The sequence below is a fragment of the Sinocyclocheilus anshuiensis genome, unplaced genomic scaffold (assembly GCF_001515605.1).
Source record: "Sinocyclocheilus anshuiensis isolate Anshui unplaced genomic scaffold, SAMN03320099.WGS_v1.1 scaffold1143, whole genome shotgun sequence".
Lineage (NCBI taxonomy): Eukaryota > Metazoa > Chordata > Actinopteri > Cypriniformes > Cyprinidae > Sinocyclocheilus > Sinocyclocheilus anshuiensis.
The window spans coordinates 396,770-411,985 of NW_015546123.1; the positions used below are offsets into that span (position 1 = coordinate 396,770).

General features: G+C 37.6%; 1 protein-coding gene across 2 annotated transcripts; it reads right to left on the reverse strand.

The window, feature by feature from the left end:
- Positions 1-4,794: 4,794 nt before the first annotated feature.
- LOC107700992 (kinesin-like protein KIF2C) lies at positions 4,795-14,829 on the reverse strand. 2 transcript variants are annotated; one of them, XM_016502872.1, is made up of 22 exons: positions 14,619-14,829; positions 13,931-14,025; positions 13,665-13,775; positions 13,161-13,215; positions 13,042-13,074; positions 12,329-12,460; positions 12,015-12,119; positions 11,820-11,911; positions 10,578-10,673; positions 10,451-10,505; positions 10,188-10,350; positions 9,814-9,904; positions 9,665-9,728; positions 9,096-9,187; positions 8,684-8,826; positions 8,131-8,335; positions 7,478-7,588; positions 7,282-7,349; positions 7,084-7,174; positions 6,667-6,741; positions 6,332-6,425; positions 4,795-5,587 (listed from the first exon to the last, which is right to left on the reverse strand). In XM_016502872.1, exons 1-22 carry the CDS (start codon positions 14,677-14,679, stop codon positions 5,523-5,525), a joined length of 2,097 nt encoding a protein of 698 aa, XP_016358358.1. In that variant the 5' UTR covers positions 14,680-14,829; the 3' UTR covers positions 4,795-5,522. The 2 variants fall into 2 exon arrangements, with proteins under 2 accessions (XP_016358358.1, XP_016358359.1); XM_016502873.1 differs by lacking the exon at positions 13,042-13,074.
- Positions 14,830-15,216: the final 387 nt, after the last annotated feature.

The following is a 15,216-nucleotide window of genomic DNA, read 5'->3' on the forward strand; positions in this document are numbered from 1 at the left end:
ATTTATTTATTTATAAATTTTGAAATATTGCCGGCTAAAACTTTGAAAGCAAATGAATGGTTTTGGTAAAGAAGACTATTTGTAGCTGCTTACAGCTTGACTCAAGGTACAGCACTTTTTTCCAGTACACAAAATGAGTGTTAGTATTAAACCACTTTCTGTAATTGCAGTGTAGTTTTGCATTGCAGTGTGTGTAGACGTCTTACACCTCTTTGGTCAGCAAGATTTGAAGTGTAATGTTTATGAGAGTTTAAAATAGTTCATGTTTTAGTGCAAAAAATACAAGAATTTACAAGCACATGCATTAACTTGGAAGTTTAGAAGTTTCTAATATCAAGTTATGAAGGTGTTAATCACTAGGAGGTGCTGTTCAGACTATAATAAAGACTGAAATATGAAAAACAGCAACCCACAACAGTCAGATTCAGCTTTCATACAATTTGAAGTGCACTTTGAGTTTTAAACTTTAATTACAGACATTAAATTGGACAAACACACTCAAAAGTACTTGTAAACGTGGACACTTGTAAACTAACACAGTAAGACACTTTAAATGGTGTTTTCATAAGACTACAAGGGAGTTCTTGCCCTCATTCAGAGCTATGTATTCAGTCTGGCATGTTCGGCCCAAAGGGACGGGGCCAAGGCACAAGGAGGCCCAATATTCCAAACAAAATGCCTCTCATCGCCTAAATCCATCACTGCAGCGGAGACAGGCGTGTCCCTCTTTCTCTGGATGTTTAAATGAGAGAGTGTAAGCATGTATGTGTTGACTGGTCCTGAGCGGGCTTTTTGGCCTCTGGGATGATCCACAGGGAACCAGTTTCAATATTAATTAGAATGAAGTATTCCAGAGAGCTGTTGTGTAATAATACATATCGGCCACAGAACTACAAAACTGAACTGAAATGCAGGAAGACTACAGCAGATGTCACATTCAATGCACTTAAAAGATTATAGAAACCACCCTTATATGTGATTTGTTTTCACTTTTCAAAAGCAAAATCTAATAAAATGCGCAGAGCGTATATAAAGAACTAAAAGATGAATGTCTATATGAGTTTTAATAATACACCCTCTTTGTTAGACTCTGTGGTTTGCACACCTGTGTTGACGGGCACACTGTCCTCTAGCCGCCTTGAAATGGAAGCATAAACAAGCATATCCAGCTGGGGAAACCCAGACTCACCACAGCCCCGCAGACAGGCCTGTCGCCAGCGCCTATATCTTTTCACACAGACACGCGTGCATTTGATCATTCCACCTGGAAAAGAATAGCAAAAGGATCTCAAAAGACATTCTAAATTAGCATTAGGAATATTCAACAATTCCTAGAAAAGAGTGAAGCATTCATGAACAAAATCAAATATTAAAACACCTCTGTGAATACATTAAATTCTGGTGCCAATGAGGGTGTCAGATGATGCCAAACTGCACGAAAAATAAGCAAGCTCCAGTGTGGCTGACTCTGAAACTATTCTGATGCTTCAGGGCCAAATAAGATGCTGGGAATTTCCTAGTGTGTTACATTGATTTTGAAATGAGTAAACATGCTAAAGCAAATACATAAAAATGCAAATGAACACCTCAACATTATTACAACAGCTGGAAATTTGATTTCTACTGCAACATTCATGTGTGAGCTCTGTGTGTATAGTTTGACTGCCCTCTATTGGTAACAACATGTCATGTGCATGACAACAAATTCAGCATTGAAACTCTGCACCCCTGTGACATCCATGAAAAGAACTAAATCCAGAACCGTTCACGTTAATAACCATAATGGCACCATCTTATAAATAAATAAATAAAATACATGTATGCATTTAGCAGACGCTTTTATCCAAAGCGACTTACAGTGCATTCAGGCTATAAATTTTTTTTTCAGTATGTGTGTTCCCTGGGAATTGAACCCACGACCTTTGATCTTATAACATGTGTTTTCATAATTTGTCAACTTTTGAAGCTGACTAAAAACACAGCCTTTAACCACAAGCTCTCCAATTTAATTGCATGTGGGTCAATGAAAAATAACGATGTTCAAGATGAAGACGTTTGATTTGATTAAATAACTTCGTGTCGTTACAAATCTATTCTGCTCTTAATTTTCCTGTTGAACATTAAAGAATTATCACGGAAGAATCATCATGCATGTCTTTTCTATACAATTTATGGTGGCCACGTGGCATAAGCTGGGAAAAAAAACATTAAAGTAGTCTATATTCGTAAGCTATATTCTAAATGATAGTTTTGTGTGAGGAACCGACTGAAAATTAAATAATTATTCACTTATTATTTCAAGTAGTTGGTTAGCTGAACTACTGCGATCGGATCATCTAGATCAGGGATGGCGAACTGGCGGCCCTCAGTGTCTTTTAGTACGGCCCGCTGGATCATATTAGACTCGGATGATCAATTTTAAAACATTTGAAAAGCAAGTCACGTAAAGATTGCTTCGAGTTTATGTTGTTAATACTATCTCCAACCAAGAGAGGTCACTATTTCCAGCCGCTACCCTATTAATTTCAGCGTAGTACGACGTGCACTCTAATGTAAACATTCATTAACATTAGCAAATAATACATGAAAAACTGACAATGAAAACAGTATTTTCAAGTCAAGATGGTAAACGGATTATCTTTTTACCAAGTTCAAGGGGATACCCATATGTTTGGATTGTTTGGAAATCTTTATTTTATTTAAATCGCCATCACACCACTGCTCACAAACAACGGGGACGCCAGAGTTGCACTTGCCTCAAATTTCAAAGGTAAAATTCATAGTCAAAAGGCTACGATTTCACTGAATAAACTTGAGCGCTGCAGTCAGCTTTGTGTACTGCGGTTACCGGGGAAACCACTATATGCGCAGTTTCAAAAGTGACACCTGCTGGCAGAGAACGAATTTGCAGTTTCCATAAGCCCATCTGCTATTTTTGCTACATATTTTTAAATGTGAACCAGTGGATTGACAAAAAGCTAATGCAAATTTAGACAATGCAATTGAAATGTTTGCATTGGCTTGTCGGGCTAATATTTCTGTCCACTGACAACAAAGTTTTCCTTCTGAATTAGCATAACTGCACAAGTTTTATACTTAATAAAATCTTTAAAAACAAATGACATTAGTTATACTATAATTTCCTTCAATAAAAATTGAGTAAGACGGTGTAAAAACTGTGTGGACGTGGATTAGTAATCTGGCCCCTTGGTATAAAGAAGAAAAAATGCTGGCCCTCGTCACTAGGCCCCTTGGTATAAAGGAGAAAAAATGCTGGCCCTCGTCACGATCAAAGTTGCCTATCCCTGCTCTAGATTCGTGAATTTTTTTTTAACCGGTTCTTTGTAATGAACCGATTGATTGGCCTTTAAATTGGACTGAATGACTCACGAATCAGAACTCAAATGACTCAAGGTGTAGGTCGCATTCAGGTTTTCGAATAATTAGCTAACTAAAAAGAACCTTTTTATCAGTAGTCTTTGAAGAAATTGAAAATGTTATTTATGCTATTCAAGCCAGTGCTAATAGAAAAGCTTTAAAACGGTTGACTTATGCTACGTATTTAAAAACTTTGAATAGTTCAAAGGTCATTTTCTATTTGTTTGTTTTCTTTTCCTTTCCTTCTTTTTTCCCCTTGTTCCCATTGCATTAATATGTATATGGTGGTAAAGTTTTGTTATTTACGGTATTAAGAAGTAACCAGAGGGAGAGTGAAAAACAACTTTGTAATCCACTGTTCTTTCACAAAAAACTTTTTTTTGTTGTCATAGAAGTTCAAATTAAGTTCAGAGAGACTGATATATATGATGTATAATACAGTAAATCACATTATAGACTGGGTATGCAAAAATAAATAAATAAATATTGGGAGTAATATGTGGCATGTGTTTATAAAAAGGCTCTTCTCCAAATACCATAACACTTTTAGTCAGGCCTGCCACAGGCCTGGTGTTGATGGACACTTTCCCCATCCAGATCCATTCAGACAATCCAGAGCCACAGAATGACAAGAGAAGAAAGAAAGGGGTCAGAAGGAAAAGAAAAACCGAGGTTGTTCTGGATGCTCCTCCGATGGGCTCGCTGGGTGGTTTGTCTGTTTATTTAGTCTGTGGAGGTGATGGGAACTGAGCATCGGCCACTGCCAATTTTCTCCACACTGAGAAAATATTCATGTGGACAGCTGGAATCCAGAGAGCAGAGTCAAGCAGACTTAGAGCCAACAGATACAAGACTCTGCTCACATGAAACACATTTCCAAATCGAAAATCCAAAGCTTCTTCAGCTCTCTAGTCTTCTTTAAAATTCATGGTGGATAACTGAATTGAAGTAAGTATGTCTGTAACAAGCCAGAGGTCCTTTTTAGCTATTCTAAGAGTGTTGTTTCAGAAGCGAAGCTGGCTAGTTACATCCAAAGACGATTACAAAACCACAATGCAACACTGAATCAAAATGATTTCACCACTGAAGGGTTCAATTAGAATCAACTCTCGAAATCTCAGGAAGTTAAGGTTTGTCTGAGGTGAACCTCCAAGTCCCTAATCGTGCAAGTGAGGATTATTTTAAATCAGACTAAAAAGGTTTGAATAAAACATTTATTTAATAGAAAATGTTGATCAGTTCACCACGACATGACTGACATGTTAAAATATACATTCTGAACAATTATTTTACGTTGAAACATGTTTAACAACACCTGAACGCACAACCAAAAAAGGCTGGACAGCAACTATAAACTGAAAATTAGATTTCATGAATGAGAATTTATTAAGCATTAAACAATCAAAGTTTTGTAAAACGTATACTGTAGTATGTGTACATCAATTGTAGTGCTAGAACAAGATACATATTCCCCATTGTAGTGCAATATATGTAGCACAGCTATATGCATCTACAGAGTGGTGGGAGGGGGCATAGATAGCTGGAGGGGGGTGGGAAATGCCACCCAAATAGCTCAGAGGAAGCAGTTGAGATTTTAGGCCTCACACGGAGATGTGGGGCCACCCACCACACAGGCCGATTTTGTTTATTTTCATCCTTTGAGGTAAACTGTTCAGTGTGAGCTGTTTATTAGGCCTTTGATTTGTCATGTGTCAGCTTGTGCTTGCAGGGCAAGTGTATACACTGGTTGTGGCGGTTTGGAGGTCAAGGCTGGGGGGTGATGGGAAGGCTGGGTTGTATGAAGCAGTGCTCAAACCACCTCATCATCAGGTTAAAGAAAAAAAAAAGCAGTTTCAAGGCGGACACGTGAAAGGAGTAAGAATTCATATGCATGTAAATGAAGCACAAACAGCTGATGATTCAAGAAGACGGCCTTGAATAACCAGGACACAGCATTCAAAATGTGATTTACAAAAGATCCAAGACGAGGGAACCTTTATTCAGTACACAAAAACAATTAAAACATACACTTGATATATCTCTAGCCAGATAGCAGATAAGATTATTAAAAGAACAAATGGAAATTGCATTATCTTTTGTCAGAGGTTTCTTTGCAGTTGTTCGCAGCTGAATCTCATCTTAGATTAGTTTGGTGACATCCTGACCCTCTGTTCTGCTTCAAGAGCTGATCTCAAAGCCTGGTAAGACTCTACAAGGAGAACAAAAACAATTTCAATGCTCAGCAGGAAATGGCAGGCTTTTTCTCAACACCTTCTCAAACCACACAATTTGTGTCACTTCAATGTGTATCGAAACTCAACCAAGTTCTTACATAAACTGAAAGGTGTATGGGGGAGTAGTAATATTAAGGTAAACGTGTTACATTTTCTGTGAGCATGTGCAAGATGCTCTGGGGACCTTCATAGCAAATTACATTTTCCCTAAATAAAATGTACATTACCGTTCAAATGTCTGGAGGTTTTTTGTTTTGTTTTTTTTAAGAAAAATTAATACTTTTATTCAGCAAGGTTTCATGATCAATTGATCATAAGTGACAGTAAAGGCATTTATAATGTTACAAAAGACTTCTATTTCATAAAAAGGCTGCTCTTTTGAAAACAAAGTATCACGGTTTACACAAAAATATTAAGCAGCATAACGGTTTTCAATATTGATAAGAAATATTTCTTGAACACCAAATCAACATATTAGAATGATTTCTGAAAGTTCATGTAACACTGCAGACTGGAGTAATGGCTGCTAAAAGTTCAGCTATAACACAGGAATAAATGACATTTTAAATTGTATTAAAATAGAACGCAGCTATTTTGAATTGTAATATTAATATTACTGTATGAACATGAGAAACATCTTTCAAAAACATAAAAAAACCTTACTGACCCAAAACTTTTGAATGTTAATGTATGCGTCTGTTTGGAATATAATGAAATACCTTGCAGTTTCCTCATGAATGCATCAATCTCTGGTAAATTTGCTAGGATATCAAATGAGGGATATTCCATAGACCTGGCAACCTCACTGCACCCCTGGAAAAGGAATAAGAAACACAGATAAACACAAAACCCACTTATCCTGACTCAACCAAGGTCCCTGAGCAGTAAAAAAAAAAAAATATATACACGTCTGAAGAAATGCATTCAGGGGTAAACAAATAGCAAAAGGCGTTTTGTAACTTGATTGCTTTGGGGAGTTTTGCAACTTTTTGAATGATTGTGAGGTTTAAAACAAAGCTGCCCACTCAGAGCAGGTTACAAGAAAGCTACAAACCTTCAGTTCTTCATAAAACCTCTCCTCCATCTCAGACACTTGGGATATAGCCTCAAACGCTGGGAGAACAGACTCCTGAAAAATAAGTACATTTTAGAGGTTTTTTATCAATTTTTGTACCACATTTCTGTAAATAAATACAAATGTACACACAATTTTAAGATGGTTATTTAAATTGGATTCATTGATAAACTCACAATAGAAACTATTACATTATAATGGATTGCTATACATTCACAATGAATTTAATTCAGAAATAAAGTTAACTGGTTTCAAATAAGTCTAATTCAGTAATTGACATTCAAATAAAAGCTCTATTTAACCATTTATAAACAAAACAAATACATCAAATTTACTTAAAGTTGTAGATGAAAGTCCTGCCACTTAAATGTAATAGTCACGGCCTGATTCACTCACCTCCTCTGAGGAGTTTCCTTCATCAGAAAGCTCTAGTTTAGTACCATTCTCCACTGAAGCTCCCTTAGACACACCATTCAGTTCTTTTACCCTGTCAGAAACACCCACAAATGATTGTAACACCTAAATCGCACCACCAGAGGGCCTTCTAGGTCAATCAGAGTAACATGCGTTTAAATCAAGGAAGATAAAAAGCACCTGTTTGCATAACGTAGTGTATTCAGAGTGTATTCACAAGAGTTCATACCCGGCGAGATCATTGCGATCTGAAACAGGCGAAACACACAAGGAGATTAATGTTACAACAAAGAACAGTATCAAAAGCAAGTCCTGAAAACGGTTTTTGAAACACACACATACACGACAATGAATAATCACTCTATCCAACTCTTACCATACAGGTCCTGGAGTTTTCTCCAATGAAGGAGTCCCGAAGCACCTGGGTGAGTTTGCTCATTCTGAACGGGATGTGCTCACTGTTCTGTCCCAGAGACCGGATACATTCCTGAGGAGTCAGGTAAGACATTAACAACTTATTGCATTAAAACCACCAATTACTTGTGTTCGTAAGCAGGGTAAACAAAATTGGGTACATATTGGTTTCTTGCAGTATAATTGAGCAGCAAACACAAGCTATAACCATCAGCTGTATAAACACCACCTCAGATGGTTTAAACTAGGGCTGCACGATAAATCGCATGCGATATTTAACGCGCATCTTGTCAGTAAAGCCGGTTATGTAATCAGCGGTAAATCTCCATCATGTGCGGGCTTTCACACGGAGCAGCATTTACTACACAGAGCCGTTGTTCACTGACAAGCTGCGCAAAACCACGATCATATTTTGCGCATGTTTTATGCAGCTTGTCAGTGAACAACGGCTCTGTGTAGTAAATGCTGCTCCGTGTGAAAGCCCGCACATGATGGAGATTTACCGCTGATTACATAACCGGCTTTACTGACAAGATGCGCGTTAAATATCGCATGCGATTTATCGTGCAGCCCTAGTTTAAACCTATTTGGTGCAGAAGCCACTAGACAAAGCACCTTCAAAGCCAGCAGGCTGCGGTTGATCTCTGCAGTCTCCACTATGGTGTGCCGATCGTTACTGCTCACATCAGTGCCACGCTCATTCCCAGCAAGGTCCACCAGAGAGAACTTCCCATGGAGGAAATTCCGCCGCCTTAGAATTACTTGCAAAACCGCATGTGAACGTGATGAGCTGGCATTGGCAAACGTTTGGCCAGACGTTCTGTTATAAAAGGCGAGATACAGTGGCGATTGTTAAACTTTTTTGGTAAATGAAATATTAGATGAAAAACTTGGAAATTAGAAGAAATGTTGCCTTGTCAACTAATGGAAAATTACTAAAATGAACCAAAGGTAAAATAAAAATTAAAGCACATAAGATTACTAAAACTACACTTAAAATGAAAACTGAAAATATAAATAAAAAAACCCTTTCAAAATATTACAAAATACTATAAAAGCATCTAAATTATTCTAAAATAACAGACATGTAGCATAAACAGTCATTAAGACAAAAAAAAAAAAAAAAACATTTAAAGGGTCCACTTAAAAAATGATTGTTAATATTTACCTGCATGCACTTCCCACTTCCATCATCTTGATGACATCGTCAACAGATGACACGGGCACTTCCTGCAGGCCAACAACATTGACCTGCTGCTTCTCATCCTCCAAAACACGCAGCTTTGCTTTCTTATTCAGTAAATCAAACACCTGCAGCACACAAAGAGTTCACCATCGTGCCTGAACAAGTACTTTATGCTTGCAACCATAATCAAAAATCAAAACAGCGTAAAACCAAATACTAAATCCCACACTTGTTTAATTGAGCATATATAGTACACTAAGCATTTGGAAATGTGAGGTTTATTTAGGTTTTATTTACTTAAATGAAAGAAAAGCAAAAATTCAGCCATCCATTTGACAAGACATCACAGAATTTCCTAACTGTTTTGGAAACATGTAACACAATATGTGCAAACCTTGCCATTGTAGATCTCAAAAAAGGTGACATATGGGCAAAGGTCTATATCAGCATATCGCTTTTGCCTTAAGAGGGTAAATACATCCTGAGCTGTGACGAATGCAGAGAGATTAATACATGAGTGAACATGGATAAAAGTAACAGGCCACTATTAGCGCTTTTCCACTGCATGGTACGGCACGGTTCACTTTTGGGGGGGGTTTCCACTGGGTACAGTAACTGGTACCAATCAGCACAGACAGCGAAGGATCGAACGCAACTGTTTTGAATGAGCGTACCTTTTTTTAACAACCAAAAAATGGCTGTTTCTTTGTCTGTTGAGGAAGTACAGACGTTCCTCTCGTTGATAGCATAGGAGGGGATCCAGCAAGAGCTTGATGGGGCGACGCAGAATGAAAACGTTTTTCAGGAGTCGCAGCAATAGAGGCGGCGCAACTATAACGACATGTGAATAATCCCGCCCACTCTGAAGCGTTACTACACTGCAGTGGAAACGCAAGCCGAGCCGAGTCGTACCACGCAGTGGAAAAGCGCCATATGTAAAGTACATTTGACATTTCCAATCACCTGCCAGGGCGTAAATCCCTTTAGAGCTGTTTTGGCTCTTTCCAGAAAAGTCTCCACCCATAGTCTGTAAATAAGTTAATGCCTCAGATGAACAACATGGAAAAAGTGTTTTGGAATTTTGTTTTGGAAGCACAAACAAAACAACTTACATGGGTCTTTCCACTGCCTGTTTGGCCATATGCGAAGCACGTCGCCATACCACCTTCAAAAATGGTCTTAACCAAAGGTTTAGCGCTGAACCTAAAAGTTAAATTCATAACTATTTGAATATTTTCTGTATTAAACATTAATACTGAATAAATTGGCATGCTTTTAAAATTATATTTCATTATTTAGGAAAAGAGAATCCAAACATGTAAATTCTGTCATTATTTACTGGTAATGGTTGCTCTATTCTAAAAAAAAAAAAAAAAAGGGCAAACAGGTTAGAAACGACAGATTAGATAATGAACTGATCTTTGAATAAACACTTTTCATGTACATGCATGGAAACTCAGATATGCAAACTCAAATATGCAGCTACCTGTAAACCAAGTCATTAGTGGCGTCTTCATCGAACGAGTAATCAAAATGGAAAGTCTGATTCTCTAGGTACTTGGTCAGATCCACTTTCTGCTTGGGCTCATGCAACAGCAGGGCTCCATTACCAGGGATTGTGACAACATCAATCTCTTTCTTTGCCAACTCTAAACACAAATAAATGAGAAATAAAGGAAAAACTCACAAAGAAACAATTCTATTCCATTAAGAGACATATAAGAGTCATATCAGCATTCAGCAACCTACCTTTTTTATTCAGTGGACGTTTGCGAACACAGACACATATTCGGTGAGGCTTGACCTAAGAGATACACTTTGTGTTAAAATATGAAATTAATAGACGAGAATATTAATAGTACAGTCCTTAACTTACAGGATCAGACAAGGACATGGGTACTTTCTCTAGGGTCTCTCTGTATTCCTCAATCATCTGATAAAACTGCTTATTAGGTCGACTTGCATCTCCAAACTAGGAACAAAAATAGCAAGAATTGTATGGAGAAAAATAAATAAATTTCAAGACCAACTGTGACCAAACAAGTGAGTAAAAAAAATACGAGTTTCAAAATGCAAGTTTTCGAAAACGATACCATTATCGTCTCAGTGCAAACTACAAAAATGTGAAGTTGTGAAAACGGTGACGTCATGCGCATGCAGATTACATGTTTAGTCTATAGGCATTAGGGGTGCAACGGTTCTCGTAAAAAATCAAACCGTACCGTTCTCCACACACTTGCTATCTGTTTAAACTAAACTCATTTAAGCCTTGCCAGTTTAAATATTAAAGAGCCAGAAGACTTAATCTCGCGCACGCAGTGAGAAGATCTGTGTGGTCGCTCATCCGAAGCACGTGAACCCGCGTCTCAGAACGCACGCAAATATTAAGCTCTCTGTGAAGTATTGTGTTTGAATGGAAAAATTCACACAAAAATTATGTCAAAATGCCTGTCTTGGTGAGTATCCTAGCAGACATAGTCGGCTGAACGTACAGTATCAGTGCGTTCTCTTAAAGTGACAGCACTTTCTTAATGTTAATCAAACAGTAACAACACGGAAATCTCTCACTGCTCTTGACTGAATAACTTTTGTAACTTTAATAAGGATTAATCTTTAATTTATACAGTCAAATATGCAATGCTATTTTACATTTGATTTATTCAATTTCTGTACCTAAAAACTATGTTAGACCTACCTAAAAAAAATGAAAAGCACTGTTTATTTTATTTGTATATTTTTTCACTGTTTATTTATTCGTGCTGTTGCTTGTAGGTAGATTATTTGTTCTTATTTTCTTTATTTTTTATTTGACAATATAGTTTTTTTCCCTAAACATAGCACATACCGAACCGTACGGAAACCGTGACTCTAAAACCGTGATACAAACCGAACCGTGAGTAAGTTGAACCGTTGCACCCCTAATAGGCATGCGTTAGTATGTACTTGAACAATGTGTAGGTGTGCAAGCGCGCAGTGTTTCTTTACAAAGTGTCTTGTTGACATTGTTGTTTGTATGCAAAACGTTTTAAAAACACACAGGAAAAACAATTCCAAACCATTTTTAGTACCATCGTAGTTGTGTAAACGTATCCTGAACAATAACAATCAAATAAGGTACCTTTCCTCTCTTCTGTGCTTCAGGATTTTTTGCTAGCGACAACCGTTTGTTTGCCATCTTGTTCATTTCTGAGACCTGAGATATGCGATGGCCTAAAAGATTACAATTAGAACAGTTCAGTCAAGTGTTGTAATGTTACTAACCACCACATCAATAATGTGAAAGCATGCATGACAAATCCAAAACAGTACATACTTGGTGGAGCCATGGGGGCACATTTGGAAGCCTCACTCTCACAAATAGCCTCAGCAGTTGGTAGCAGAGGAGAAGCTGGCTTTGAAACAAGTCTCCTCTGGTAGCCTACCAATCCAGATAGCAACTTAATGAAATATGCAAGATGTTTTGACAATGATTTTCTCCTGTCTCCAAGCTGACAGCACAAGTGAGCTGCATGGCTGTGACAGTTCATTCACCTCAAACAGGTTAACAATCAATATCAGTTCACTGAAATGCAAAACAACTTGATACAACACTGGACATCTTAACATCATGCTGATGTAAAGACAGACCTGAAGGTTTAGGGATCGTAGATGAGGGAAGATCCTGAGAGAGAACTTCCCCTGCAGCCGTGGCCGAGACCACAGGTGGAGGGGCAGGCAGTCGGAACAAGCAAGTCTGACGTGTGGTCATCCTTCTAGAAGCTGAAAGGGGACGAAATTCTGTTATGTGAACTCTCTGCAATGCAGTATGATTTACTATTCATGTATTATTTTTCAAAACTGGGTAGAACAAAGAGCATTCCATGGTCAACACTGCCACTAAATCCAAAGGTGATCCTATGGACAGTACCAGAACCTCCAAAAATCTTTGTCATGAGTCATGACTTTATTTCAATCAGCAATATAATTGGACAACAGCATGATCTCCTCCTCACCCTTATAGTACCTGACAATGTGCACACACAGTACAGAAAGTAACTTCTAAATTGATGAAGAGTACAATTGCTATACAAAACCCAAAAGTGAGAAGCCACCATTCACAGTGCTTTGATCACCACTAGAACTAATGACTATTTCTGCCATTTGAGACCTCTCTGGACTGACAGAAACAGTAATTTAAAGACTATTTTTTGATTGCTGTAAGTAGATATTTTGTAGAAAAGATCATGTGGACATAAGTGGAAGAAAGAGACACCCTGATTAAGTCTAATGATAAGTGTTATGATCCAACCGTGAATGAGCATGATTGGAGAACATGAAGAAAGCATGCACTTCATGCAAACCTGACTCTTCAGATGAACTATCCTGAGGAGCAGCTTCAGATGGGAGACACACCATAAGTTTACACTGGTGCAGGTAAGGAGACCAACTTTGAATCGGAAATACAAAGAATATAACTTACGTTCTGAAGTAGGTATTCTTGATAACCTTGATGGAAGCTCTGATGCTCTGACATTCTGAAACAAACGAACAATTTTGTGAATGACAAAGCAGCGCTATTCACTGCATGGCACAATGAAACCGGATTAAAATTGTTTTTGTAGGAGTGTTGTAGGTATATAATAACGAATGAGTTAGTGTTTTTAGTGCACGAATGTGTGTAGAATTAAGTAAGGTTTATGTTTCCTCAAATGCCTTTTGCACCACTGGTCTTCCTCTTTTATCAAATTGACAGCTTCTCACAGTTTTTGTAGAAAAAGTGTCTAGACATTGTGCTGATGCCTACAGCATTACCATGGCAACCAACAGGCACATATCAGATACTGACAACACTGTCTGAACAAATGGGTCCAATTTAACCCTTTGCGAAACGACAGTGCAGACAGTCAATGCTCAAATCAAATTTGAAAAAACAAAAGTGCATTTTGAACAAATAAGAATTTCAGAAAAGAAATACAGGACTCACTTTTGCCGGTTTTGACAAAGGCGGAGGGGCGGACTCAGGCTCCCCTTGTCGGCATGGTTGAAGGTGTTGCATCAGGTCAGAATTGAGCTGCTTAAGTTCATCCATGTCAACCTAGGAGAAAATTGGTTTATTAATCTACTTAAGCATAACATCCTAGAGCTTTCGCTGTACAAGTGCACATACCAGCAAAACCTGTGGTCAACATTCTAATAACTGCTCTAAGCAAAGGGGGAAAAGTCTTATGTTAAGACAAATTAAGTACCAACCTCTTTTCCTTTAGTCATGCCTTTCTCAGCCCATTCCACATTCACTGTGGATTTAGTGGCACTGACAGTTTTCACAGTGGCGCTGTGTATTCTTCCTGCATTGACGGGAAACAGTGGCATAAACAAACAGCATTCTCTTGGTTTAACTTTGAGATAATTATTGACTGACTTCATCAGTGGTGCAAAACAGGCAGTGTTATTTACTTTTATTGCATCTTTGATTTCCATACAATAAATTGTGGATGCCATTCAGCCTAATATCTCCTTTTGTTTAACAAAAGAAACTAAGTCACATGGGAAGAACATGAGTTATGAATTAAGTGTGAATTACAGAATTAATCTTTTTTTTTTGGTGAATTATCCCTTTAAAACAATCCCTGCCAACAATCTAGCAATCCTACAAGAAGAGGGACAAGGATCACAAGAAGAAATTAGATTGTTTTTGCGTTATTTACATATTTAAATTTAGATACACACAATTATATAATTTTCTCTTTTGAGTGTTTTTCTATTCGAAGCAATTTTCTAACTTTAGAAACCTTCGATTGCCAGCAATCATTACTACGTGTTGTATTAGTACATTTAAAGATTAATTTGCGATAATTTGATCAGATTTTTTACCATCAAGTGATTTGATGATGCAGTTCGTGTCTGGAAAAGATTAGCAGCTAGCAAACAAGCATCTTACCATCACTGCGACTTATATTGACAGCGAGCCCGATAAGAAGTTTCGACAACGCAGGATCCATTTCAGGTTATAGTTTGTCAATTGCAGTTGTTTGTGAACGTTTCTGAATCTCAAAATTGAGACTAGTAATTTTCTGCCACTTTGCCCTTATGAGTCGTAAACCAACATTAACCGCTCTACATTCAAAAATCGTCAGCGGAAGTTATTGGATTATTTAAGTAGGTGGTGCTTCGTTTGAACCAATCAGAGCACTGTAAAAACATGATTGGCATTTCAATACACAAATAAGATCTTACAGCCGTCTTTCGTCACAGTCTAGTACCACAATGTGTATCTCCTTAAAAAGAAAAAAAGGTCAAACAAATGGCCAACTTAATTTACTGGTAAACTCATGGAAATTAGAATTTAAAAGCCAGTGTCAAGGAGGGAAAATTATGTCAAGTAAGTAATAAAAATCCAGAAACGTCACTGAGGAAAGTCATTGATACAAAATTAATACAAAATAATGAAGTTTCACTGCGGGACAGAGCATAAACAATGCAAAACAACGTTTATTAAATTATTTCATTAATTATTATTGTTTACATTAAGAATCTGC

What these genes read in the sequence shown, in the direction of transcription:
- LOC107700992 (XM_016502872.1), bottom strand. Translation starts at nt 14,679, where the DNA reads ATGGATCCTGCGTTGTCGAAACTTCTTATCGGGCTCGCTGTCAATATA. An exon ending in TACGATCCCTAAACCTTCAG is followed by an intron (nt 12,120 to 12,328) that starts GTCTGTCTTTAC and finishes CTGGATTGGTAG; the next exon opens with GCTACCAGAGGAGACTTGTT. An exon ending in AAGCACAGAAGAGAGGAAAG is followed by an intron (nt 10,674 to 11,819) that starts GTACCTTATTTG and finishes TTTTGTTCCTAG; the next exon opens with TTTGGAGATGCAAGTCGACC.